General features: G+C 41.6%; 2 protein-coding genes across 3 annotated transcripts in view; one reads left to right on the top strand and one right to left on the bottom strand.

Annotated features, from left to right (window-relative positions):
* Positions 1-27,396, bottom strand: part of LOC128890840 (RING-box protein 2) — a 38,746-nt gene extending 11,350 nt beyond the window's left edge. The window contains exon 1 of the mRNA XM_054149743.1: positions 27,104-27,396. Coding sequence (XP_054005718.1) covers positions 27,104-27,257 — 154 coding nt within the window. The 5' untranslated portion in view covers positions 27,258-27,396. The remainder of the gene's footprint in view (positions 1-27,103) is intronic.
* LOC128890816 (facilitated trehalose transporter Tret1-like) lies at positions 6-24,865 on the top strand. Of its 2 annotated transcripts, XM_054149704.1 has the most exons (7): positions 6-297; positions 10,238-10,687; positions 18,960-19,085; positions 21,503-21,626; positions 21,967-22,140; positions 22,709-23,088; positions 23,626-24,865. In XM_054149704.1, the coding sequence occupies exons 1-7, from the start codon at positions 226-228 to the stop codon at positions 24,208-24,210; spliced, it is 1,911 nt and encodes a 636-aa protein (XP_054005679.1). In that variant the 5' UTR covers positions 6-225; the 3' UTR covers positions 24,211-24,865. The 2 variants fall into 2 exon arrangements, with proteins under 2 accessions (XP_054005679.1, XP_054005680.1); XM_054149705.1 differs by lacking the exons at positions 6-297; positions 10,238-10,687 and adding an exon at positions 16,017-16,501.
* Positions 27,397-27,640: the final 244 nt, after the last annotated feature.

The following is a 27,640-nucleotide window of genomic DNA, read 5'->3' as shown; positions in this document are numbered from 1 at the left end:
CGCGGAAAAACCGGAGAACAAGGACGACATCGGGCGATCACGTGTCGCAACAAAAACCACGAGAATAAAAGAAGGGAAGAAAAGACCAGAGGGAGGTATACTAGCTACTTGGTAGCGAACGTCGAGGACCTTGATTGCAGAATCGAAGCGGTTCGCGAGACGCGGCCTGTCGGGCAACGAAACAGCTGACCACTGCACGAGAGTTCGAGATATCGTGTCTGCGAGATGTCTGGCTCCCAGAGAAGACAGATGATGCAGCCATGGCCCCTGTGCCTAGTGCACGTTTCGAAAAAGAAGGTAAGATATACTGTGCTATCTTTCACGTAACGCGGAATCAACGAAAACCGACCGACCGTTCTCCACCCGGGTCGTGTTCGGCTCCCATGCTCGGCTGTTCGTGTCCCATCGTTCTCACTCGACTCGTTCTTTCTCCGTCACACGCGCAACTGTTTCCACGATTCCGCGCTCTCACCGTCTCGTTCTTTCTCCCTCTCTCGAACTTCTGGAAAGTTCCACCGGTATGCGCATACCGCGGTTGCTAGCGGTGTTCAAAGCCAGAGCCACGGTTACCGTCGTCTCTTACTATTTTTCGATCACTTTTGCCGGTCCATGTACACTTATAGTTGGAAAGAATGCCCCATTCGGAGGGTTACACTAGGTTATTTTGACCAATTCCTAATTTCGTCCTTCTAATTGATTTTAGTAAATTGACTTCACTTGTGCGAACCTACTGTTAGATTCAATAGTGTTTTTTATTTCGACTCTGGGGCACTCTTTATAGCTCGGTCGCAGTGGTCGTGCGTTTGCTCGCAGCTGTCTTTCCATCATATTCTGTCACGCCCCTGAATAGTTATCTTCGTTTCCGTTCATTAAGTTTCGACAATCTACCACAGTTAGGCACATTCCTTTTACGACAAACCGCGTCGGTCAGATGGCATTCTTACAAATGCCTATATTCTGTATTATGGTCTCTGCAATACCGATTGCTCTTTCGATCCTGTATTTTACTGAATTCGTATCTGCACTTTATATCCAAAAGACTCCATTTCATCATTTTATGCTTTTCGACTGGCGGCGTTTGTTCAGGTCTTTCACCTACTCCGACTCGTCTGGCGCTGTGTCCTGGCGTCTAACTATAGTTATCCATAACAATTTTCTCCCTCCTTTCTACTTCGTCTATACTTACATATTTGCCACCTTCCCTTTTCTTTTCTAGTTTTCTACAACAACGTGTACTCGTTTACGATCTCTGTTTTCGTCGTGCTACGATATCTTATTTCTTCTCTGCCATCTCGTCTCCTCCGTATTCCGTTTCGTTGTTAAGGAAATTTGTTCTTTCTATATTTAAGAGCGACGTCGCAATCGCCGTGCTCATCCACGTCCAGCGGAGGTTAACGTCGACGCATAGAGCGACCTCTCGATACTCGTGGCCGAACGATAATGTATCCATAGTTCGAAAATCGATCGCTCGTTTATTCCTTATCTAATCTACTCCAACTGTCACGGCGATGTTTCTTTCCTCGTGCAATTGTATTTTCGATCAACCGGGTTGGCGTCAAATTTGACCACTCTTTTCGCGTTTCGGTACCTTTGGGCGCATACCAGAAATTTGGGCACAGAGATGGGCAATAGTCTTACCTAGAACTTCGAATCACGAATAAAAAATGAAACGTTTTTCCCCTCGTTGAATTAGAAAATTACGACGATTAGAATATTTTACGACGAACACGTGTTGGTTTTGATTCGAATAAGATTTTGCCTATCTCTGATTGGATGGTAATTGATTGCATCGCGATTGTTTTGGTAATTATAATCAGTAATCGAGTAATCATCATTCAGATTAATCACGAACTGCATTTGTAGCCTGCACTCATGAATCACTTTTGTTATCATTCGATGAAATGTTATTTTAGTTTTTATTAGAACCAGTAACAAAGTCGAGACCTGGACACTATTTCAACTATTTTAACTATTATTATCTTATCTCACGCTTATGTCATTGAAATGCAATTGCGCCTTTTTAAGAAGTGAAACTATGTCGATGGATTTCAAATATTTATCGATATTTGTCAAAACATTCAATCAAGTATTCTTTCGCGTTGTTGAAATAATAAATAATTGATGTAATTGAACACTTGGTTTGTATTTTGCGTATCATTACGTGTATCTGTAACTTCAAACACACAATTTATGTGAATTACAAATAATCAGGGTGTCCAACAGGTTTCTAAACAATGCATGTTATTGTCGACAATTTTTGATATGTTTTCATTTTTTTTCTTTACTAATGCGGAATAAATTTGTATTCAACAAAATGTTTATTCCGATGTTTAAAACAAGTCTATTAACAGATAAAATTATGTATATACTAATTACGCTTGGTTTAACGTAGTTAAATAAAATGTTAGAAATGAAAAATTGTACTACAAGTAAACCATACTTTTGTATAATTCCATTATTTATTAGTTTCAGTTACCTCGTAATTAATTTGTTCGTTTGCTGAATCATCAATAAATATATATTTTCTAAGAAAAATGTTGAGTATCATTATTAACGTCCTGTCGTCAACATATATCGATTCGATCTGATTATTGATTACTCATTAACCATAATCGTTAATCATTAATCAGATTACATTCTGCCCAACAATGGCCCATACACTCCTGCCCATCCAGAAATATCGATAGTCGTGATAAATTTACGCGGCCATGTTGCCCTCGCTAACCGTCGATTCGAATCGCAACGTATTTGTGTACGGTCCGTTTATCGTTGGGCATCGTCTCCCCTAAACTGCACTATTCTCACCATTACTTCCGTCCGTCAACGGAATCGTCGCATTCGATTGCTTGCTGCACCGCATCGAACACGGATCTCGGAAAAAAACACGGATAAAACCTGTATAACTTCCAAGTTTGGATTGTCTTTTAGGACGTGTCGTTCACCAGAATCGCCAGCCGACGTGTACCGAGTCTAAAGGCGGCATATATTTTGTAATGGAAAAAAAAACCTAATTTTTCAATAAATGATGTTTTACATAAGCGTCATCGTCAGTTTTCTAAGTGTTGTTTTCGGACCTGCTTCGATACCATTTAGTTACGATTCGTATACATATAAAGTTTTAACCTTCCTCGGATTTCAATTTGTTTTTTTTTTTTTTTTACTTGAACAAGTTTAACAGAAAAGAAAATTAAGCGGGGGTCCTAAATATGTTAATAAGACGAAGCTTCTATTTTCTTTTTGTATCTCTTTCTACTTCTGTCGGATCGCAACTTTTCACCTATGATTTCAAGACCTCTGACAATAACGCGCTCGCGGGTCGTTCATAATTGTTTATCGTTTATTATGACGGTTGTTTACTCGACGCGCAAGAATGATTTCTTCAGTCTATTTAGCTTCTGGATAACGCGAATCGAATAATAAGCGAAGGACGAGGAGCACGAAATGAACTCGACGTACACGCGTGATCGAGAATACTCGCTGAAAGCAGTGATTCTTAACCGTTCTGTGTAAAATTAATTTCTACTTTTTGTAACTTCCAAAACTGTTGCCATAATTCCGTGGCAACACTGAGCTCGAACTAAATGCACAGGGAGTTTCTTGTAAGAATATTTTAATATTTCTCTTTACTAAAAAAAAAAAAAAAAAAGATAAATTAAATTATTCAAAGATTAAGAACCACTGACCCTAACGTTACCTGAGGATACGTCATGTTCGGTTCCTGGAACCGGGGCTCTCGTTCCTGTCTGAACGTCGTCTTCGATGGCGACGCACTGCTACGGATAGGTGAGAAACAAAGGGAGAAATGCGTGAGAATAGGTAAGACGTCGCACGTACCACGGCTTAAATGCACTGACATCGGCGAAACGGGCCGTAAATCATTTTCAGCGACGAGTTAGATACCCGGGATTAGAAAACTATCATTTAGTGCTCTCCCCCGCTATATCGCTTTTCGTAGCGTAATATATTTCGGCCAGGAAGATGTGGGCACTGCAGTCGACTTATCTCTACGTTAATTGTCACGGACGCAGCGCTAAAATGCTTCCTCAGCCACCAGAGTCTACGCCGCTGGTACGTCATTATTCCTCTAAATCTGATTGGAACACTTTTTGTTTGCTCGAGGGGTCAACGTGACGAATCAAAATCAATCTAAACGATCCATTTCTTATTATTTTTGGTGTTCGTCAGTTTTCGATATTTCCTTTCAGACTTTCCCCCTTATTGCCTTTGTATTCGATCATTTATCATTTTCAATTAATTTCTACATGCAATTACGAATGTTCATTTTTCGAAAATAATTCAATGCAAGTGCAGGCATTTTCATGGGGTTCGTTCCGGAATCATTATTTCTGGAGAGATTCAAGCGGCCTTTGCCTTCTTTTAAATGTCACTGCGGCGAGTTCCGCGGGAAGAGAATGTATTTTGCGAGCCTCGTTATCTTCGACGGTCGTTCCTATCGGAAGCACGAGAAATAAACAGTATGACGCGCTTCGAACTAAAAATCGTTAATCCGTTGAGCTTTGTGTTCCGATTTCGTTACTCTCACTCTCGGAACTATATTACATTGTATCAAGATCTGCTCAATAAATTATACGTATCGTTTTCATAAATATTTCCACGACAATCGTAACTTCATTAATCCTATCATATTCGACAGAATCGTGTATCGGTATCAATTGTGACCGAGTAAAAACAATGGCCCTTTGTGGACTGTCACGTAGACCCAATAAAAATTGAATCGTTCAATCGACTAAACGTCACGAATAAATCGTTACACGTTTATTGGTTCTACAGGGTGTCCCAAAAATATTGTAACACCTTGAAAAGGGTGGTTCGGGAGGTGATTTGAAACAACTTTTTCCTTAGCAAAAATGTTGTCCGAGGCTTCGTTGAGGAGATATTAACGGAAAACACTGACCAATCAGCGGGCACTCCATTGGCATACTCGCGCTCTGATTGGTCGGAGAGCGCGTAGTCTACGCTACCGCGGCCGCTCCATCGGCATACTTGCGCTCTGATTGGTCAGTGTTTTCGGTTAATATCTCCTTATCGAAGCCTCGGTCAACATTTTCGCTAAAGAAAAAGTTGTTTCAAATCACCTCCCGAACCACCCATTTCAAGGTGTTACAACATTTTGGGACACCCTGTATAAGTCACCTATCATTCGAAAAACATTGCTCGTTTCTGCACTGTGTGGCACAGAGAGAAACAAAGACAAAATAACGGTGATACGTTGAAAGTGGTACATACTGGTTAAAGGCAGCTGCTTTCATTTTTCCACGAGCACGCGCATCGACGTCTAGACTCTAGACTCTGTATCGGGATGTATGCAAATGCAAACTTCCATTTTTAGGGTATTTGCGCCGCGTATTGTTTACGCCGAAGTCAGGGTCGATAAAAGAATGTTAAAATTGGATCGCGAAACACTATAGACGTATGTCATTTCGCTCGAGGTCGATTTTATCGTCGTCTTTGTTTCGTCTCTCGTTTGGACAGTTTACTGGAGAAGTTTCAAAACTCAACTGGCTCTCGATACAGTTTCGTTCGCAAAACTTCGTTGACGGAACTACGCGGTCCTTTAGGACCCGAGTGCACCGTAGCGATCGAACAGGGCTGCCACTACAGTCGCTAGCAGCGCTCTAATGCGACTTTCAATTTTTTACGCGCCCTTTGGTCGAAGCGTTCCTAGGAAAATGTACAATAGGTGTAGAATTTCTAAAAAAACTATGTAAAATTGTAATTAATTAACTTATTTTTGATAAACAATGACATTCCATATATTCTCAGAAATCTCTAGAATAGATAAAGTACAAAAAAATAGCTATTTATGTAAATTGCGAAATTAACATAAAAAAAAAAACAAAAAAAAACAAGTAATCGATAGAAATATCGAAGCAACAAGTATTCGCACTACTGTTTAATTTTTAAAACTTCATTAAAAAAAAAAAGAAATTTACATTAATTTATAAGTATATAATACTTCCTTCGTGGGATTTCCTTTTGATTTTATAATTATTGTAATTTTTCTAAGCATTAAATTAACTAAATTATTAGTTATTCTATTCTAGTCTTCTATACTTTTAATTAGTAAATTATTAACTAGTAAATGTTGTTTGGACTATATATATATCTTAGAGATCTCCGAGAATATGTAAAATATCATTGATTATAAAAAAAGAAGTAGAATTTACGAGAAGCTAAATATTATCAACGATAGAACCAATTGAGATCGACTCATTTTACACGTTTCTAGCTAGACACGTATGTCGTCACGTTGCAGTTGCTAGACATTCGAAACACGAGGCGCGAAGATCGATTACTATGCAGCCGAATTTCGACCCAACGGTTTACGTTTCGTTTACGTTTCGTTTACGTTGAATCGTTGCGTCTTTCTCTATCGAATCTATCCTCCTTCTCTCACTTTCATGCACCGATCACCGTGTACTCCTTCTCCTTCCCACTAGTTTGGTGGACTTATAGCCTTCGAAGAAAAAAAAAAAAACAGCCGTGTTTTTCTTCTTCGTAGAAGAAACGAAAATAACGTCGATCGAACAGAGCTACGCACCCGACATAACGTTAAAAATATATGCGAAGCGTGGGCCATGCGTGTTCTGGAAATGAATCGGTGAAACTAACCTTCGAGAACACTCGACTTACGTAATGTTTAGATGGAACATCACGCGTTCTAAAAATTTACCGTTCAACTGTTGTTTTCTTTTTTTTCCAAGAAGTCTCCTCCGTTCTCGTCGCTTGCCGTACGCCTGAACAATGCTTCTTTCGCGATACGTGTATCACACGCCACGTGAATCCGTTATAAATATCGCCCAACGAAACGGCAAACAGAAGCTTTTTCCGTCGGTGTGCGTGTAGGATTCCACGTGTCAGGGATCCTGTGCTATTCGATGCGATCTCAAAGAAAAATGCTAGACAACGAAATAGTCTTCGAAGAGAACTAATACGCGACAGAAATACAGGGTGTTCCAAAAATGTTGTAACACCTTGAAATGGGTGGTTCGGGAGGTGATTTGAAACAACTTTTTCCTTAGCGAAAATGTTGTCCGAGGCTTCGTTGAGGAGATATTAACGAAAAACACTGACCAATCAGAGAGCGCGTATACCGTTGGAGCGGCCGCGGTAGCGAAGGCTACGTGGCCTTCGATGCACGTTGAGTAGCTTGTTCGCGTACAAGTGCGGCCGCTTAGCTCGTAGCCTTCGTTACCGCGGCCGCTCCAACGGTATACGCGCGCTCTGATTGGTCAGTGTTTTTCGTTAATATCTCCTCAACGAAGCCTCGGACAACATTTTCGCTAAGGAAAAAGTTGTTTCAAATCACCTCCCGAACCACCCATTTCAAGGTGTTACAACATTTTTGGAACACCCTGTAGTATAAATAGAGTAGGGGAGCCATACTGTAGGTAAAAAGAGACTTTCACGTCGCATGCTAATATATCGACATTTCAGCAAATAATTGAAGTCTTTTCGGAAGATGACGTATAATGTCTTAATTATACAGAATGGGCCAAGTAACGAGTCATAACTCTGTTATCTATGTTTCTTCTGCTCTATGTATATCTCTATGTCGGTTGGTGAACAATTTCCTTTTGCTTGGTAACTGATCGTCGGTAGAAAGCTCCGGAATTTCATGGTTCGTCGAACGACCTACGATCTTAGCGAGGCGCACTCGTCGCCTACCAAAACCGTCGATACCAGGATTAGGACGAGTTTAGAGTCGAAACTCAAACGATAAAACTGCGTATACGCAACTCGACAGTGACTACACGTTCTTACAGAGTTATTCGGTGGTTGCGAATGCGCTCGCTAGATAGCACCACTGTAAAAGCCGCGCGAATAATTAATCTATTCGGAATGTGGCTCGACGATTAACGAGTAATCCCCGTAAATGGATATAACGATTTGAGATAAATCTGCACATATAATGAATGTATTTACAATATTTACATCCGTTTTAAGAGAGCAATTCTGTCGCACGGAAACTATCGACGACGGTTTACGGATAATTGAGGTGGAACTCGATGGATAATTTGAAACTCGTTGGATCGATCTCATCGATTTCAAACCGATTAACGATTCTTGCGGAACAACTTTATCGTTGATTAAGAATAATGTTCTACGGTGACTTGTCAATGGATTTAAAAATCGCAGAAAGATAAAAAGTCGAATTCGAGCGTACTATGCGCGAATCGAATGAGTTGTAGAAAGGAACACGTTCAGATATTTTTCATGCAAACGAGAGCGAGTAACGCAAGCCACGCAGCTGACGGTGGCGTCGATATATCGAGGACAATCGGACACCAAGGAGATCGTTTTATCGTAGCGTCCAAAGTAGAGCCGATAGCGCGCGCAAACAACCGAATAGACGAATTTGTGATGTCACTAACATCAGGCATGGCGCGACAGTTCCTGGTAATCGAATATCAGAAAAAAAAAAAAAAAAGAGACCGTAACTTTGACAGTCAACGAGAAAGCAGAAGCTAGTCGATGGAAAAAGTATCTAATAAATTTGAATGGAGACAATAGAATTAGAAAGCGAACAATCGCGATTATTCATTAATTTATTCGAGCAAGCGGGAATCGATCACATACGGGAAATACAATCTAATCCAAGTAACACTTGACGTAGAAAATATACTATCTTTCTGGATCTTAAAATTGGTACGAGAACAGCCTCAACCTTCGTGTCTATACTATTTTTGTGATTCATCATCGAAGGATACGGCTCTAAAATCAACTACAATCGAAAAATATTGTAGTTTCTAGGCTTGTATTACTTATGTCTGACGACCACTCAACAGAATCGATTAACTCCCATCCACGACCTAACCGAAACCAGACAATGGGCACAGTGATGGGCAAGACCCTAGAAGAAATCTGAAGTTTGCCAACATGTTTGTCTCGTTTACTCTTTTGAACATTTTTCAAAGAAAGAAACGCGACAAACACATCGGCGAACTTCAGGTTTATTCGAACCCTAACTCCATCTCTGTATGAGCACAATAACTTTTTTTTCAATAATAATAACAAATCACGGAAACCTATACAGTCATCTATACAAACACCGGGTATAGTCCGATCCAAAGGATCATCCCCGAAGACGATATGGAACTCGTTGATCTTCGACGCGTGGAGGCTAACTAATTACCACTTGAAATTATTCGTGGGAACGCTTATTTGCAAATGCACGCGATTCGACGTAACGACGACGTTTTCATTTTCGATTTACCAACGGAAACAACGAGGGAAGGTCAATAACGTTGCAGCGGGTGCACGGTACGCGCGTGATCGGCCATGATACCCGAGCGTGATAAACGAAAAACTCGGTGAATGAATCGTGGCCAGCATCCGTGTGTCCGAGAAACGATGGAACAACGAGAACAACATTCGCGAATGTAAAAGAAACTCATTGGTTGGGTCACACGGTTCAGCGTGGGTTATCGTTAAAGCACCGGGGTAAAAGTCATCTAATCGGTGAGCAACAATCACGTTCCGCGCGCTTTTCACTATTGGTTGGCCACGATAATCGTCGCCTCCTTCCTTCCTACGCTCTTTTTTTCAATTTGTCTCTGAAATTCTACTTTATCGCGACTGGTATAAATACCGCCAAGTTTCGAGTTTGCACCCCCTGTGTCAAAGTGGAACTCGCGACGCAACGAATACGGAAAGTTTCGCCGAAGTTTCGCGGTGCGTTTGCGGTCAAATTCATCGTTTATTGCTTCCAAGCTCGTTAGAATTTTGCGTTTCGTACGCGATCTTCTTTGTGCGCGAAAAGAGGCATTTCCACTCTGCAAGTTTGATCGAGCTCGACTCCGTTTATTGGGAGGATACAACAGTTTCTTGAATTCGTTGCTCGTTTGAACACAAAGCTTGAGCGATCTAGGCTTCCAACTGGGAACACAACCACGTAAGTTTGCATTTCGTTGAATCTATTCCGAGATGTTAAGAATTAGACAACCCTGTGTGTTCTCGCTATCGAACCACCTTGAAAGACTTCCTAGTCTTTCTCAAAGACGAAACGATGAAATTCTCACTAAACCTCAATCGTATTACATATGAATTCAGAATCTGTATCCTCTGCATTCTTCAAAAGCAGACCTGGTGATATTAATCTACGATAAACATTCGCTGAACCTGAATGTCGACGCCTAACCCTATTCCCTATACCCTAACCATATTCTTCCCTACGAACACGGCACTCGTTCAACCAAGAATAATTTGTTTCCAGGAACGGAGCGTTCTGCCAAAGTACTACACGAAGGTGCCGACGGTGGCGAGGTCATCGCCGACCAGCTCTGGCATACTAGACTGTTCGTCCAACACAACCCTAACGACGAACGCCAGCCCCTTCAACAGCCAGACCGCCCTAATCGCGGAGAAGAGGACCTTCCCGGGGAGCAAGCCTCCCAACAATTACTATTATGCACAAAACTTGAGAAACAATCACCAGAAAGCCCTGAACGGGTCCCATATATACGACCCATTGGAAAAGGACCTCGACCACGATTACAAGCAACTCGATCCTTTGCTAACGGGCGATCAGCCTCCGTATTCGTTGATTCCTAAATCCAACATGAGTTCCCAGGACAGCAAGCCACTCAAGGTCCCCGCTGGCCTGGACCAACACCACCAGTTCCAGAGGGAACCTACACCGTCCTGCATGCGCTTCGTTCCTCAGGTAAGTTTATCTTTTCTCGATTCTTCATTGGTAGCTTTAAAGATTGCTCCTAGGGGAGGAAAGATTAATCCTATGCACTCGATGCCTTTTTTTCTGGTATCTAACAGCAACTCGAGATGCTTTATTAGCATTCTATTGCCATGAATTCTAAGTTATCCAGATTTGAGAATAAGGTTCGAGCTTCATAGAAATGAAACTTAAAGAAACATTAGGTATCGTAGATTTGCTGCGTGAAACCTAAGGGCGACTGAGAGTCGCCTCTCGAGAGCAACGGGTTAGACTAGACGTGGTTGAGATACGATGTCTTGCTTTTATATAATTTACGCAACAGCAGAAGTCTCTCTGCAAAAATTCGAAATTCCATCTAGGAGCAATCTTTCCAGATGTTCGGTGTAACGTAGCTCAACAAGATTAATAAGAGCTCACGGATGGATAACTAAGCGAGAGGGATAACGCCAGACGATTAGGCTATCGCCTCGGCCTATAGTCCAACTACAATATCAACCGATACCGGTCTAAAGCAATCGAGTTCGTTGAAGGATGACAAGGATTGATTCCAGGAATCTTATTTATCTCGTTGAGCTACGCATACAAATGTTTCATGATTTTTGAAAGTCGAAGCGTGATCAGTCGCAAACATGCTCGATAACAGAGCTTGTATTTCGGAGAAGATATGGGTTAAGGGAAATGGGCTATGAGTAAGCGAACGTGGTCAGGGTTGGGTAGGGACGTCTGACCCAATACGATCCGCTACTCCTTTCAATTCGTCCCCACGCGTGGCCACGTCTGAATATAGTTATCGGTATTTGGCAAGTAAAATGTTAATTACTATGAGAGGATTGGGTAGAAGCCTGCAGTAGCATTATAGACTCGATTCACCCCTCAGTTAAACTGTTACTTAAATCATAGGACGTCAAAACAACCAAGAAAATGGAGTAAAATTTAAAAGAGTCGAGCGATTGAGTGAATTTAACTCTTTTAACGTCGGAAGTGGTCTGTTTATAATCTCACATCTAATAATAGGCCGATTTTAACTAATTTAATTAACCGATTTAAACTTGGTTTCCATTACTTTGCATTGGCTCAGGTACCTTCTCTCATAATCCTGTCATTATCCAGTAGTCTATCGAGGCTCACCGGGCTCCCTACAGCTCCTTGTAGCTACAAAGTTCATAGTATTAGGTTGTCCGAAAAGTTTCTTTCGCTTTATTAATAAGTAATACATGCACAATATTTTATGTTTTATGTTACATTACTGAATCGTGTTACAACATGAGTATCTATGAAATTAGATTGTCTGTTTATATAAACACGACCACAGAAAATAATTGAGTGCAACTCGCGAAAGAAACTTTCGGGACAACCTAACATACAAACATACAGTTACGGTCCCCCGAGGGTTCGAAACAGCGGACTGAATGAATTTTCTAGACGTATTCCAAGGTCGCGCGAAACGCTGGCAACTAGGCCAAAAACCGCCTCCGCATAGAAAAATGCTCGTTACGTTTCTCCGATTGAAACAGCCGGCACGCCGAATAGCGGAACAAGGTATTTGTACATTTCTTTTCGCGCGTGGCACAATGTCGTCCGCCGTTACGGTTCCACACGAGGAGAAACGGCGGAGGCCTCGTATACGTTTCTACTCGCGGAAAAGTTTTCAAGGATACGTGTACCACGACGAAACATCCTTGATCCATTTTTCGTACCAGCCGAGGCTGGTATTGCTCGAACTCGACGGTCTCGAGCGAAACAACGTGTAGCCGACCAGGGAATTCCCCGATGAGGAATCGCGCGACTATCGCAAACTAAACAAACGGATTATGGTCCTGAATTATTGAACGCGGCCATCGTTGAGCGACACGAAGGGCTCGGGTTGAAACGAGTACGCGAAATTTCGTTTCCTGTCGCGAGTTATCGCCTGGCTGTGCCTAGGCGGCGCGGCGGATGGGTTGGGATGCTGCGAGAGTTTCGCTGGAAACTTGCAGAGGGGTTGGTTTATCTCTTTCTCATACGGAAGATGGAGGGATTTCTTAACACTTTGCAGTTCTGCGTTAAGAAGGGGTTCGAGGCAAATGTCGTGGAATCGAAAAATCTTAAAAATTGCATTGAATTAAGGGGAAGAGAGGAGAATTCAGTCCCCAAAAAATTCACAAATATGCACCTTCCCCTTTAATACGCGCGATATTCGAGCACAACGATGACTTATTTTTGTTATTGTTGATTTCCTCTTCGGATGTCTCAACGATTCTCTAGAAGTGGACGGATCGAATGGTCGCGTGCATTCCTCCCTCGTCCCCCTCCGATCGATCTAAACTCGAGAGGATCGTGATCTTCGCGTTTACGACATCCACGTTGCGTATAGTTGTAGTTATTATTGCGCAAATAGACGTTCGCGAATAAACATCGCGATCAGCGGCGCGCCGCACGTCCCTCGCATTATGAAAGCTCAGCCAGAGACGGGGCAAAATTTTATTGGCATAACAGCGTTCCGTGACGGATGAAAATTTCTTTAGAATCCCTCTAGTCTCTTAGTAAGACATTCAGCACTCGCGTATGGGTTACAGTAGACTTGTAACTTCGAAAAATGGCCGTTTACACGGAATTTTAAAACGAATCGGTCGAACGTGCTCGCTTACGTAACGTAACAATCAGCGTGCGACTAAAGCTTCGAAAGCGTCATTCGGTCGATATCTCGGAGGATAATATCGTTGTACTCCAGAAATTTCGTTATTTCCGTTTTTCGAACTGCCCCGAAAGAGAGAGAGAGAGAGAGAGAGAGAGAGAGAGAGAGAGAGAGAGAGACCAGCCACGAATGTTTAAATCAAAAATATAAGCTCTCTTTCTGAATTTGAAACGAACCTCCAGATATTCGAAGCTCGATATAGTTTTTCTGACGTGCCATTTATTTCGCGGAGGGTGCGAACAACCTGCTAATCGAACGGATCAGACGCGATCGAGTCGACTAAGAGGACCAGAAAAATTAGAATACTCGCGATTTCATTTCAATAAATAAATTACCGTTGACGAAGCGAACGAGAAAAAAGAAGAACGTTTCTGACGGATGGACGGGTGGGAGGGGTCGACGAACGGAGGGGGGCCCCAATGCGTAAATAAACGACGGAGAGACGCGTAAGGAAAACGAGACGGAACGTCGAACAATAACGCTGGTTGATCTGGCACGTGTTTCGTCGTTGCCCCATCGGAAGAAACAATTACGGAAAACAAAAGATGAATGCATGCATTCGCGCACGGCCCCATACTCGACTGCTGCGACGTCCTTGCGCACTTCTGATAATATTAGGCGCAGAAATTCATTCTCTGCCTTTGTATTTGATCATTTATGGAACCGTAGTTTGAGCAATGTTGAAAAATATTTACTGGCCATTTTGTGATGTTGGGTCTCACAACTTCGACATTAGCTTTTATAACTACACGTGGTCCGTTGAAATTAAAAGTCGTCCGACTTTTCTTTACAAATAAATGGAAAAAGTTCACCATAAAAACGCACAGAATTAATTTCCGCCCTCACTGACATTCGCGAAACAAATTAAACGGTTTTCGTTTGGTTCGCGTAAAACGAAGGTTGCAATTATCCCGCAAACTATGATTCTGGACAGGCGACGCAAGAAGATGAGTTTGAGTGACGCTGCACATAAATTTACATAGGCTTCGTTTCGCCGGGGAATTGGATGACTCGTCAATGGAAGTCTTTAACTTCGGTCGACTTTTCTTGCGACGTGAAATAGCTTCGGTAGTGATTTACATAATTAATTTTGTCGTTATTTTATGTAAACTAATATAACAATACTGGTATTTTATTTGTAATTTTAAATGGATGAATATCACACATAAAATGTCCAGTCTAAATTAAACAATCGTAGGCCTGTATTTATCTTACATAATTTCAACCTCGTTAAAGGCAAATTGCTTTTTATCGAGCAACTAAATCTCAAACCGATATTGACCCATGACACCGATCAATCTTGCGTTATCGCCACGATATACATATTTGAAATACCCCATATGTTGAAGCGCGTGCGAGTATCCTTGAAGAAATTACATCTACACGTCGCGTATCTCGTTTAAGAAATGCTCCCACGAAAAAATAATCTCTCAGCAATTTCTCAAATTTTAACGCAAACTTCGTCTAGAAATCTACGCGACGCGCAGGTCTGCTATTTCATCGGCAGCATCTCTCGATTCCTATTTCTTCAGCTCGCGCAACGGGAAAAGAAGAGCGGCTTGTATGGTTCCGACAAAAGCTGTTACGCAATGCGAAAAAGAAGGTCGCGAGCGAGATCGGACGTTGACGACGAATTTTTCCGTGCCGCGTCGTCCAATTTTAATTCGAAACACTTTGATACATAAGAGCGATATCTGGGCGTACCTATTTCCGGCTATCCCGATCACACGTCCAACAGGTCCTCGTGCTAGCAATTTTTTACAACCCCTTTCCTCCCGACCATCCTGCGCTCTTTCGTCTCCGTTTAGTCTCACGAAATCGATCCCACGTGACACGCTAGACTCACCTACCGAAGCTAGATCTGTGTTAGGTCTTTAAAGAACGAATGACTCACTGATATTAACTAGATGGGTGAAGTCTGGGCTAGTTCTTAAAAAATTTGGTGGCACGTTGATATTACTAATACTGCCAGATATTGCCAGATATTTCCAGATGAACTCAAAAGATGAAACGTGTACGTTTTTATAGCAAAAAGCTGCACGAAAACTGGTGACCATTGATACTTGTTCTGTAAACACTCATTTGTACTTTGAAACATACCTAAAATATTCTCAAAGCTAACCAAAAAGTGAGAAAATTTTCCTCTCTAAAAAAAAAAAAAAAAAAAAAAAGACACGAAAAACACTTAGTAGTTGTCTTCTTAATGTGTCCCCCTTAAGTATATTGCAAAGCTTCGCATGGTAGCCTGAGACTTTAGCTCGATACTGTATCTATGGTTCGTTTTACCCCTGAAAAAGCTATCTCCAATGTTGGTGAAGCGTCGCAGTATTTTATCCAAAGGATACGACTCCCGTTTCCCCAATTTTCGAGGCCAAGTGTCCAACAGATCCTGTCTCTAAACGCAAAGGGTTAACATTCGACCAATCCCCGTATCCCTTCTCAAGTCGATCACTCTGCACGGTCGAGAAAGAAGGAAGGAATGGCACGAGTTACGCTCGCGCGTAGGACCGCGTACGCGAAACGATTGCGCGCATACATATACGCATACGTATAATCGTCCGATTCGCGGACGATGGATCCTCGGGTTGAGAAGGGAAGGGATAGTAGTCGCGGCCCCCCAGCATCGTTCCCTATATAAGCAGAGAACCACCCGTCGGTCCACGAGTGTCAATAACGCGTCAATATTACACGGGAACGTCGTCGACGGGCGAAAAATAATTAACAATAACAACCGACGACGAAAGACGACGACGACGACGACGACGACGAACGTCGACGTCGACTCGGGGGAAACGTCGTTTCGCTTTAGCGCGCGATCCACTTCGGTCCAATAAAAGTTAAATCGATATCGATCGACGCTTCGCAGACGCGCGTTTCGTCTCGGGCGTAAAACGAAACGAGCGGTGGTACAAGAAAAAAACACGCGTAAACGTTGCGAGGAGCAACTGGTCGCCGCGATTGTGCATTACTATCGACGTTTCGCCGCGTTTCCGCGTAAACGTTTCCGTTTCTTTTCCTCGAGTTGATTTGGCAGCCCACCCTCGACCATGAAGATTCTTATGCGAGCCGATACCCATGTGAACATCGAATTACCGGGCAACGCGCCAGTCGCTAAGTGCACATTCACTCAGGTATCGACATTGTGCAATTTACGAGGTGCTTTTTCATCGGCAACGCGTGATTACTCAGATTCTTTGCGAGGGATCGCTTCACGCCCGTCTAAGGGCACCGAGGGGTCGCGGAACAATAGGATTTATTGCTCGATCAGCCGCTGTGTGTAATTGCTATCATCGCGCCTCTGCTATTATCGAACTAGACTACTTTCATCGAGCTAAGCTCCACTTGCAGGAAATTAGGCTGCTTTGCACTGCAACCCTCAGCTTCACCATATCATTTGTGATTTTTTCTCTATTACAAATAAAATCCAGTTTGTTTTTTCAATTTGAAACGACAAGAAATGAATAATTTTGTCACCGTTTCATATAATAATTTTACACATCTTCCTTTTTTCGCCACCTTGACACTAACTGCATGCAAATCCAAAATCAAAGACGATATCCGTCAGGTAGTAAAGAAAAGTCAATTTTGAAACGTGTTTAAGATCATTCATACTGTCGATGTTACGTAGACTTAGAAATTTTTCTCATGAGACCCTCTGATGCGAATTAACGAACAAAAAAAAATATATAATTAACCCTTTGCACTGTGAGGTCACCTCTCGCGCGCGACGAAACTGTTTTTTCTTAGAAACTATTAGATCACCTGTGGCACGTGACACTTCATACACTCGATAATACAAATTGGTGGTACATGTATCTTCGAAAAATTTTGATATTCTTTTTGCACGATCGTCTTACGAGTAAAGGAATTTCAAGCTTTACATAACTGAAATAACTTCCATATATATTAGATGAAATATATAATAGCCAGAGAAAATTAAATCAGTGTCGATTGAGGACAAATTAAGAAAGCACTTATAGCGCAAAGGGTTAACTAGTACGCCAAAATATAAATCGTCGATAGCCTTGTTGCGTAACATCATAATAACGATCACACCAGTCGTATCAAACGATCTATTAAACGTATGCGACCATCTGCTGAATAATAGAATAATTTAATATAGAATAAAATTTGTAATAACAATAGAGGAACATATGCGAGCATGACAAAAGGGCGATACGAAGAGATACGATCAAAGGAAAAATATTTTAAGTCTCTATTCACGGCGGAATAAAATTTCCATTCACTCTTAAAGAAGCTCGGGGGTCAAAAGTTCTTAACAATAAAAATGATCGACTCAAAATAGATTATTTTACCGCGACTTCAGACTAAATTTTAGTTTCTTCTTTTTAAATTACTAACACTATTTTTACTTTAATAAAAATTTAACATTTGTTCAAAATACTGCAACGATTTTTTCTTTAAAAATAGCAATTCTCCTACGATAGGTTGTCAATCTTTTTTTTTTTTCAAACTAAATAAAAATAATTAATAAACGTTTAATTTAGACAGGCCGTGGAAACTATTTTCCACGTTTAAACGAGACGAGTTCCCGAGCGACTGGATCATTTATCATTCATCTTACATCCGGGTAACCACCGATCGTCCTTTGGTATCGAATGTCTGACAGATTTTTAACGAGTTCACCGCGGCACGCATCTTTCTATTTTATTCAGTTTTGCGTAAGTTTCCTTCATCTACTGTTGCGCGTGAAAAGTCTAGTACATGACCCTCGACGTGAAAGTCATCGAAAGAAGTAGCCGCAGTGAACAAGTTAGAATTCCACATTGCGAAGTTGTTAACCCTTTAGGCGCAACCGACCAATATATCTGTTGTTTATAAATTACCGGCTGATTTACCCCAGGGACCGGAAGAAACGCATTGACCAATTAACGCCTCGGTCATTGGGCCCGATACACGGTTCGGTAACTAAAGGGTTAATAGGCTTTTGCACGGTGACAGTGTTTAAAATAGTTAATCCAATCCAGCGCCGTACAGATTGCACTAGATATGTTGCGTTTGATTTTAATAACTACCAGTCGTAATTTGTAAGAATTCCGAAGAAACTGTTAATTACGTTTGATTAATCTTTTATAAAATTGAACAATACTTATTATCCGCGTTTGTGCGTAGCCTGTATCTAGACTGTGGATTTTATGCATTTACAATAGAAAAAAAAAAAAAAAAAAAAAAGACAAATGAATGCTAAATATAAGTAAAAGGTATGTACACTTATGCAAAAATATATTCAACATACATTATGTATATTTCACGTCTGTTTTCTATATTCCCGTATAAATGAATAAAATCCGCAGTCTATTTATAACAATGGGATTAATTAAACGTAATTCACTCTACTTCCAAGGCCTGACTTCATCCTTGCACCGTTGTGATTTTAAAACAATAGCGTGGCCACGAGGAATATGCATATTACATTTAATTACAATTTCCCATAACCGGATGGATATATCGAATAGGTTACTCTTATTAAAAATCATGAAATAACTACAGTAACTCCGATACAAGCAGTTATCGATACGAGCGACTAACGTACACGATTCGATTAACGTTCGATTTAATTATTTCCAGGTGCTGGCCGCCCTTTCGGTGTCCATGGGCTCCATGGTGGTCGGTTACTCCAGTTCCTTCACATCCCCGGGCTTAGTGTCCATGCGGGACAACGCCACGGCGACGTTCGAAGTCACCAAGGAAATTGTAAGTAAAAGCACAGTAAATACTCTTAAAGAGACAAAATTTGAATTCCGAGTGCGCATGTGCCTACTAACGAGCGCGACCGTGAACGCAGAGCTACGCCCACGTAGCTACAGCTACTTAACCGTAATGAAATGATTCTGTAATTTGTGAATTACTTGGCAGACTTTCATTTAATACCAACTTTATCTGAAACCGAAAAAATTACGCGGATACGCCTTAATCCTTTCGGAACAGCCGTCTTCTATTTCGATTCTACTCGTTGCTTTAGAAATTAATTGTATTTAATTAGGGTTGGGTCGTATTAGGTCCCAAAAGTTTCTTTCGTTTCATTAATAAGTAATACATGCGCAATATTTTATGTCTAATGGTACATTATTGAATCGTGTACGATTCACTTTGCTCCATTACTGTTATACAATATTAACATCTAAGAAATTAGTAACATTGCTATACAAAATAACTGAATGCGAGTCACGGAAGAAACTTTTGGGACAACCTAATAGATAAAAAAGGACAGTGTGCTCAACCCACAAAGGATTGGTATCTTTTTTAAAATATGTTCCTGTGTGACTCTCAATTCGCAATTCGGCAACCAGACATATTCACTGGAACATGTATATGTCCAACAGAAGTCGAAAGGGTTGCAGCAAAGAAAAATTGCTTTGTAGAAAAAAAAAAAAAAAAAACGCGTGTCATGAGCGCACCTTGCGAGCCTCTCGACGTCCCGGTGGTCAAACTTGTTTTCAAACGAACGTGCTTCGAGGCGATCGCGCAATCTCGACCGTTTCAGTGGAACGAGAAACAACGTTATCCGGATTCTCTTCCTATCCGAAGGAATCAAGTCAAGGTCTAACGACGCGCGGCAAGGCACGTTTTCCGATTACGCGATCCTCCACTGCACGCGTCTTCCTCGATAACGGACCGTTCCTTTTTTCATGTAGTACGATATTGATTAGAGTAGAAATTTTCCGATGGATGGCGAATAGGATCGTCGTGTGACGGAACTTTTATCTTATACCTTGGTTAAGGACACAAATTACATTAGCTTTTTAACACTAAACCTACGTGTACTTTTTTAATATATATATATATTATTATATATTTTTTCAAACAGATTACTATACGAGTTAATTTTCTCAAAAACGATGTTCGAATACATTGTAATAAAAAAATAGTTCGAACGAGGTCGTGTTTAGACCTACGTGTACTTTTTTTATATATATGTATATATTGTTATATATATTTTTCAAACAGAAATGACCAATACTATACGAGTTAAGTTTTTCAAAAACGATGTTTGAATAAATTGTAAAAAAAAAAAAACTAGTTTGAACGAAGTCGCGTTTAGACCTACGTGTACTTTATATACATACATATTATTATATATTTTTTCAAACAGAATACTAACACGAGTTAAGTTTATCAACAACGATGTTCCAATAAATTGTAATAAAAAAATAGTTCGAACGAGGTCGTGTTTAGACTAATTTTCGTCGCGAAAGCCTCGTCGATCGATCGATACTACTTTCACGAATCGTGATCGAGGAACGTTGAGAAATCCGACTGGACGATTTTCTATCTTTAAGCGAAGTATTGGTGTCGTTGGTGAACGTTCGCTATAGGTGCGGGTCAATAGATGATTAAAACTTTAACCTCGAGTGCGTCAATAGCAGCGACAACGTTGGTCAGGGGCGCGACGTTTCGATTGCGACCCCGTTGGTCCAGAGAACCATTGGCTCGCCGCGCCTCTCGGCGTCGCGGCGCGCTATTGGCTTCCTTGGCTCGCGACGCCGGACGAGACTCGAATCTGTTGCAACCTTCGCCGACGGTTGCCCGTGACGAGGTTTTAATCGCGCGAGAATAGGCCCTCGACCGAACCGACTGCTTCCGCGTTCTCTCTCTCGCTCTGTATCTCGTGTTCTCTTTCAACCACGCGGTACGCTACTCTTCTTGCAGAATTAACGATTTCCTTCCTTCCATGACAATTCCTTTCTTCTTCCTGCGGCTTATTTATATTCGAAGGCCGACACGCGATCACCCGTGCAATCTTTCGTCTCGTTAGAGCGGTTCGCCGATTTACCGAGCGTAACTCGCTCGCTCCTACGTCAGTGACGCCTCCAGGGACGCCTCTCGCGTGTCGTTAAGGCGCAAGGGTGGCATTAAATTGATGGACAGTTGAAACTATGCTTCCAACGACTTATCAAAGGACAATCAGGATTTATGCATGCTAATTTCTCGCGGTAGATACGCGGATTCAACCTAATGGTTTAGTTCGACCATTGATTAATCCTTGTCGCCTTCAACGTGACATTACCGTAGATTTCCAATAGCAACAAGAATTGGATACAAAGAGTGAATATTTCCGTGGAAAAAAGAAATAGGATTTAGCACAAGATGACGCAAGGTTTTGATTCCAGGGCATGTGGATAGGATCGATCATGCCGTTGAGCGCGCTTTTCGGAGGCATTGCCGGAGGACCGTGCATCGAGTACCTTGGCAGAAGGAATACCATCTTGGCCACTGCTTTGCCGTTCATCGCAGGTACGATCGCGGTTTTTTTTTTTTACAAAGGCTACGACGCCAAGGATACATCATTCGATGGTCACTTCCAGGAAATTCGAACCTCATCGATCCTATCATCGTTCATGCTCTCATAATTCTCATTGAAATTTACAACTTTCGTTACCTAGTTAATCTTAATTCAACTATAGCGACTACATACAAGGCGGAACAACTTATTGCTTCATCCTGTATGGTTCCTATAGTTCAAATAGTCCAAAAATGCACGTATTCCATACTTTTGAGCGACAGTGTACACATTTTTCATTCGCCCACTTCGCTCGGACGATCAATTAATCACCGATCCATATTTCAATTGCAGCCTGGCTGTTGATCGCGTTGGCAACAAACGTAGCAATGGTCCTGGTTGGTCGCGCTCTATGCGGTTTCTGCGTCGGCATTGCTTCGTTGTCTCTACCAGTCTATCTAGGTGAAACGATACAGGCCGAAGTGCGAGGAACTCTAGGACTGTTACCAACCGCCTTCGGTAACACGGGTAAGCATCCTACGATTCCACGTTTTTTCATCATTCTCGTGAAGGTGTGTTCCTACCGTACGTTCAGTGCTTTCACTGTTGAAATATTAATAACGAAACGTGGCTAGCACGTGATACCATGAACGAACGACTACCGTTTACACTGAGCACAAACGTGATACTCTTTGATGTGCCGACGTATTCGTTCGATGAACGTAAACGCACCTCAACAATGACGAATCTCAGAGAACATGGATGGACAGCATTCGAATACCTTTGCGATCGAATGACAAAAATGTGTTTTTTTTTTCTTGTTGTAAAAAAACCCCAAGTATCTAAATTGTTTCAAATCACCGAGAGTGACTCAAATCGTTGCAACGAGAACGTTCTATGTATGCAACAAGAATCGCTCGATCCAACTAAAGTAATCAAGATAATACTTAATCCAAGCGTTGACCAACGTCATTTGCACAAATTAATAACGTATTCGTTTTTTTAACTACATTTTGCCTATCCCTGTATCGATTTGCCTCATTTTCTCGATATTCAATGCTAAATCGATTTTTTTTTTCTTTCTAATTCGATTCAGGTATCCTAGTGTGCTTCGTGGCGGGCATGTACATGAACTGGCGAAATCTCGCGTTGCTCGGGGCGAGTTTACCGATACCGTTCATGATTCTGATGTTCATGATCCCCGAGACGCCAAGGTGGTACATCTCCAAAGGACAGACGAAAAGGGCGCGCAAGTCTCTGCAATGGCTGCGCGGCAAGGAGACCGACATTACCGAGGAATTGACCGCAGTCGAGAAATTGCACATCGATAGCGAGAGAAATGTATCGCAGGGAGCGTTCATGGAGCTGTTCAAGAAAAGCCACCTGAAACCTCTTCTAATCTCATTGGGACTGATGTTCTTCCAACAATTATCAGGAATCAACGCCGTCATATTCTATACCGTCCAGATTTTCAAGGTACGCATTTAAGCTTTTCTTAGAAATTGTTCGAACGCTCAAATTGGGGAGACTAGGAGTTACCGTACGATGAAAACAATGAATAAATGATATATTAGGTTGTCCCGAATGTTTCTTTCGTAATTTGCACTCAATTATTTTGTGCGGTAGTGTTTATATAAATAGACGATCTAATTTCTTAGATGTCGATGTTGTAACAGTAATGGAGCAAAATGAATCGTACACAATTCAAAACGAAAGAAACTTTTGGGACAACCTAATACAAACATGTGGAACTGTCCACGAGGAATCGAACCCTGGTCCAAAGCGTAAGAGGTCGATACTCTAACGCTGAGCTGCAATCATGCTTCTTACTAAACTATTTTTGCAAAATCACATTTTAACGTGGCAACGAAACTTCTAAACATCTGAGAAAGTATCGAATATCTGCCCCTACAAAACTACAAAAAAGAACCATTGAAAATCTAACTCTCAACTTCAACTAGAACCTAAACTGTTCCCTCAACCGGTCGCTAAATTTCCTGTTGAATTTTCCAGGACGCCGGCAGCAGTATCGACGAGAACCTGTCCACGATCTTCGTGGGTATCGTGAACTTCATCTCGACATTCGTCGCAGCGGCTGTGATAGACAAGCTGGGCAGAAAGATGTTGCTCTACATAAGCGCGGTCTCGATGATCTTGACCCTGTTCACGTTCGGTACGTTCTTCTACTTGAAGAACTCCGTGGAAGCGGACGTGTCTGATTTCGGTTGGATACCACTGTTGAGCCTGATCGTGTACGTGATCGGTTTCTCGCTTGGATTCGGCCCGATCCCGTGGTTAATGATGGGCGAGATTCTGCCAGTGAAGATCCGTGGATCAGCTGCCAGCGTCGCCACCGCCTTCAACTGGACGTGCACGTTCGTCGTGACGAAGACCTACGAGGACATCGTCTCCGTGTTCGGTACACACGGTACCTTCTGGTTCTTCGGCACGATCGTCATGATCGGTTTCGTCTTTGTGATATTCTGTGTGCCGGAAACCCGCGGCAGATCGCTCGAGGAGATCGAGAAGAGATTCGCAGGTCCCGTGCGAAGAATGAGCGCGGTGGCCAACATGAAGCCCATGCCCATGGCCTGTTAATCGTTGCTGTATAGCAACGCTCGATAGCTAGCCAATCAAATCTGTTCGATGGCGGGATAAGTTCGCGTATCGACGCTTCGACGTCGGTCCGCGGAGTCAATCGAACGATTCGTATAGTTCCTTTACCGATAAGGTGAATTTCCTTTGGAACTCGATCGAGTCTAAGCACCTCCTCGACTTAATTTCTCTTCCTTATGCTTCTCTTCGCCTATGCTAAGGTAAACGAAAAAATCGACTTCGAAGCGAATTATAATGAGGAACACCTGTTCCAAGAATTTTCGTTGAGGCTAGGGGAAGGAGGAGGAGAAGGAGGAGGAGGAGGAGGAGTGCAATGTCGAACGTGTTTCGATAGTTTGACTTTCTGTACTTATGAGAAGCGCTTACGGATAGATGAATGTTTAGAGAGAAAGAAACGAGCGACGCGATGCATGATCAACGATGGAAACTCTTGTTGATGCGCGACGTTCAAGTTGCATATTTTTGTTATTCGATAGTTTTTACAGGGTCTACCTCAAGTTTAGTACTTTCACGAAAGGTATACGTGTAGGTTTAACGACAAGTGCGAATTATTTAATTAGTATACGCGTAGTAAACGAGCAAGGCGCGACCTGGTGTTGACGAAATGATCGTATGCAGTAGGACTGCAGAAAACTCGGATGTTTCGAGCTGCTCGCGAGCCGAGTCGAGCTGAGACCCAGTTTTCTGAATGAGAAAGGACAGCGCCGCCTTCAGAAAGAACGACCAAGTTCGTTCGAATCGCGACAATAAATTTTCAACGCGACGTGCCACCACCTCTTATCCTCGTGTATCTCCGTCGATACCGGCCGTCGAGTTTGTATATACTTACGACATTACCGATACGCGTCAATTGCATCGTCAACGAACGAATTAAATCGTAAGATATAGTTAAGAAACAGAGACCAAAATATATCACGCGTTTATTTTTCCAATGACGTTATAACTGGGAGAACAAACGAACTAGCTTGACTACCAGTGGCGCTCGAGTAATGTTTATGTTAAACAGACCTAGGTGTTATCAAAACATTTTAGATGCGAGCATTCGCCACAAAGGTAACTTCCCACTGGGAATCAACAGCAAAAAAAAAAAAAAAAGTAAAGCGCACGGTCCGTACCGAGGCACCACGACGCTTCGTTTACGCCAATTCTGAACACCCGATCTGATCCCGATTCGAAAGAATCGTTACCTGTGTTTGCGACGCGTCTAGTTTCCGTTCCGATCGAATCGGATCGCATTGAATCTCGATAGCACGCGCGACACCTCTTCACTCATTTTTTTCGTTTTCTTTTTATTTCGTACGAACGAAACGACACGGATTCGATTCACTGGCTAGTTTCCCACAAAGGTATCTTCGAAAAGGATCTTTGAAACAGCGTACGAGCTCTTATGGGAAACTAGCGAGAGAATTAAGCTATACGTTTATCGCTGCAACATCATTTTGAATCTCTTTTCTACAATGGAACAAGATGGCGTCACAAAACATTCCTATCGTGCGATTTAACGTACGGTGCTTCTTCGACTAAACGACGTACCGAGCAATAAGTTTTCGTCGAAAATGTGTTTCGTACGTCAACTCGAACTCTCGTTCGACTCTATATTTTCACCTTTATATCACAACATGTATTTATCCGACAGACTATTTGTACCGCGTGCCTCGTGGACGTAACGGTGCTTGCCAAAATCAAAATTCGATGGAAATATGTTTTGAAAACGTAATACTCGCGTTAAGTTTGTATGTAATTTATAAGTTATTAAAATCTAACGTTTAACACGATACCCCTTCGTTGTTCTTTTCATCCCACTCCAATTAACCCTTCTGTGTCCTAAACCCTTTCAATATTCACTCTATGGAATTAATTCGGACTGCAATTGCTAATATATGGTTCAAATAGACATCTTATTTGTATACTATATGCTTGTTGATGCAGTCGTGGTTTGCTAATTGTTATTAACACGTTGATCGCCACGTCACCCATATGTGGGTGACAGTGCTTTTCACTGAAAAACTAAAAAAATTAATTCTGAAAGTTAAGCTTCAAAGGAAATGAATTTAAATGAAATTCGTGTATTTTGATGAAGTTACAAAAATAAATACCATGACTGAATGATAATTAATCCTAGCAGAAATGTTCAAGAATATTTCTCTGGCAGTCAACGTGTTAACAGTTTAGTCAAGGTTCACCCAGATAGTGGGTGTTTTACACTTGCTTGGCTTTTTTTATTGATCAACCAAGGTTTGATTGTGATATTCTTTATATAATAATTACGTTAATAGGTAGAGTAACAAGCTGAATTTAATACTATGCAACTGGATTGATAATTGTTATTTAAAAATGATTACATTCAAGGCTAGATTCAGAACAAACACCATGGTACTCAACCCTTTTAATGCATTACTCTAGACAACTACTAACTCTCTCTTGCTTTGGGTCATCAAACTTCAATATCAATTTAGTTTTAGAGGAGTTGAATATTGCTTTTTATATATGAAGATCTTATATCTAAATATCTAAATCAATGTGCAGGAATCAGAAAATCTAAATAACCCCTTCGTATCTACACCTAGACACAGTGATCATTTCTTCCTCTTAATATACACTAACCTGTTTTGGGTTAAATAGAATAAAATTGCATCGAAAATTGATCGAAAAACATAGATAATTGAAACTGTTCACCCACAACAGTGAACCAATAATAAGTAATAATTTTCTAATAAAATCAATACTATGAGCACACGAAGGGGTTAAACAGTGACATGTTTTATAAGAACGATTAACATTCATCATTCCAATCGCTAATTTATCGAGTACGAAAGATTCGCAACTTTCTTTCGCGAGTAGCTCCCTAACCTATAAATTGTCAATAAGTACTCACCCATTACTTGAACTCGACAAATTGCGCAGGTGTCACACTCCACGTCCCAGCTCCACATGGCCACGGCGTTCCATTTCTTCAGGATAAATAACTTGTCCGGCTTCAGAGTGTCATTATCGCTGCGATCGCCAAAATCTTGTTCCGACTCGGCCATCTCGACGTTTGTAGGTTAGAAACGACCAAGTGACGCACCTTTCGAACGAGCGACACAAAACACAGTTCAAAATCCACACAGATGTCTCCTACTCGCGGTGTCGTACTCGTCGCTCTATATTCGACCACACACACTTCTCCGCGCTCGAACGATACTAGCGACCACGAAGTCGATCGTCGACTGTAGAATCGGTAAGTTTCGGACTTCCGATAAGGTAGTCTTACGCATTGTTGGTAACACAACGTCCGAGCGAAGATTGACGCGTCGTTCCACGCGACCTCTGCTCTGTCCCTCACGGGTACGTATGATTACCGACGTCAAATAACAAATGCTCAAAGTATCCTGAAAGAATTGAAAATTATAAGTAAAATCTTATGCTTCAC

This window comes from Hylaeus anthracinus, unplaced genomic scaffold, assembly GCF_026225885.1.
Source record: "Hylaeus anthracinus isolate JK02 unplaced genomic scaffold, UHH_iyHylAnth1.0_haploid 12001, whole genome shotgun sequence".
NCBI classification, from domain to species: Eukaryota; Metazoa; Arthropoda; class Insecta; order Hymenoptera; family Colletidae; genus Hylaeus; species Hylaeus anthracinus.
Note: the sequence above shows the minus strand (reverse complement) of the source record. Positions and strands in the feature narration are given on the sequence as shown.

Bases quoted from the DNA above. Each gene is read 5' to 3' on its own strand.
- LOC128890816 (XM_054149704.1), top strand. From the start codon at position 226: ATGTCTGGCTCCCAGAGAAGACAGATGATGCAGCCATGGCCCCTGTGC. The intron at 298-10,237 runs GTAAGATATACT...ATTTGTTTCCAG, and splicing joins TGCACGTTTCGAAAAAGAAG to GAACGGAGCGTTCTGCCAAA. The intron at 21,627-21,966 runs GTACGATCGCGG...TTTCAATTGCAG, and splicing joins TGCTTTGCCGTTCATCGCAG to CCTGGCTGTTGATCGCGTTG.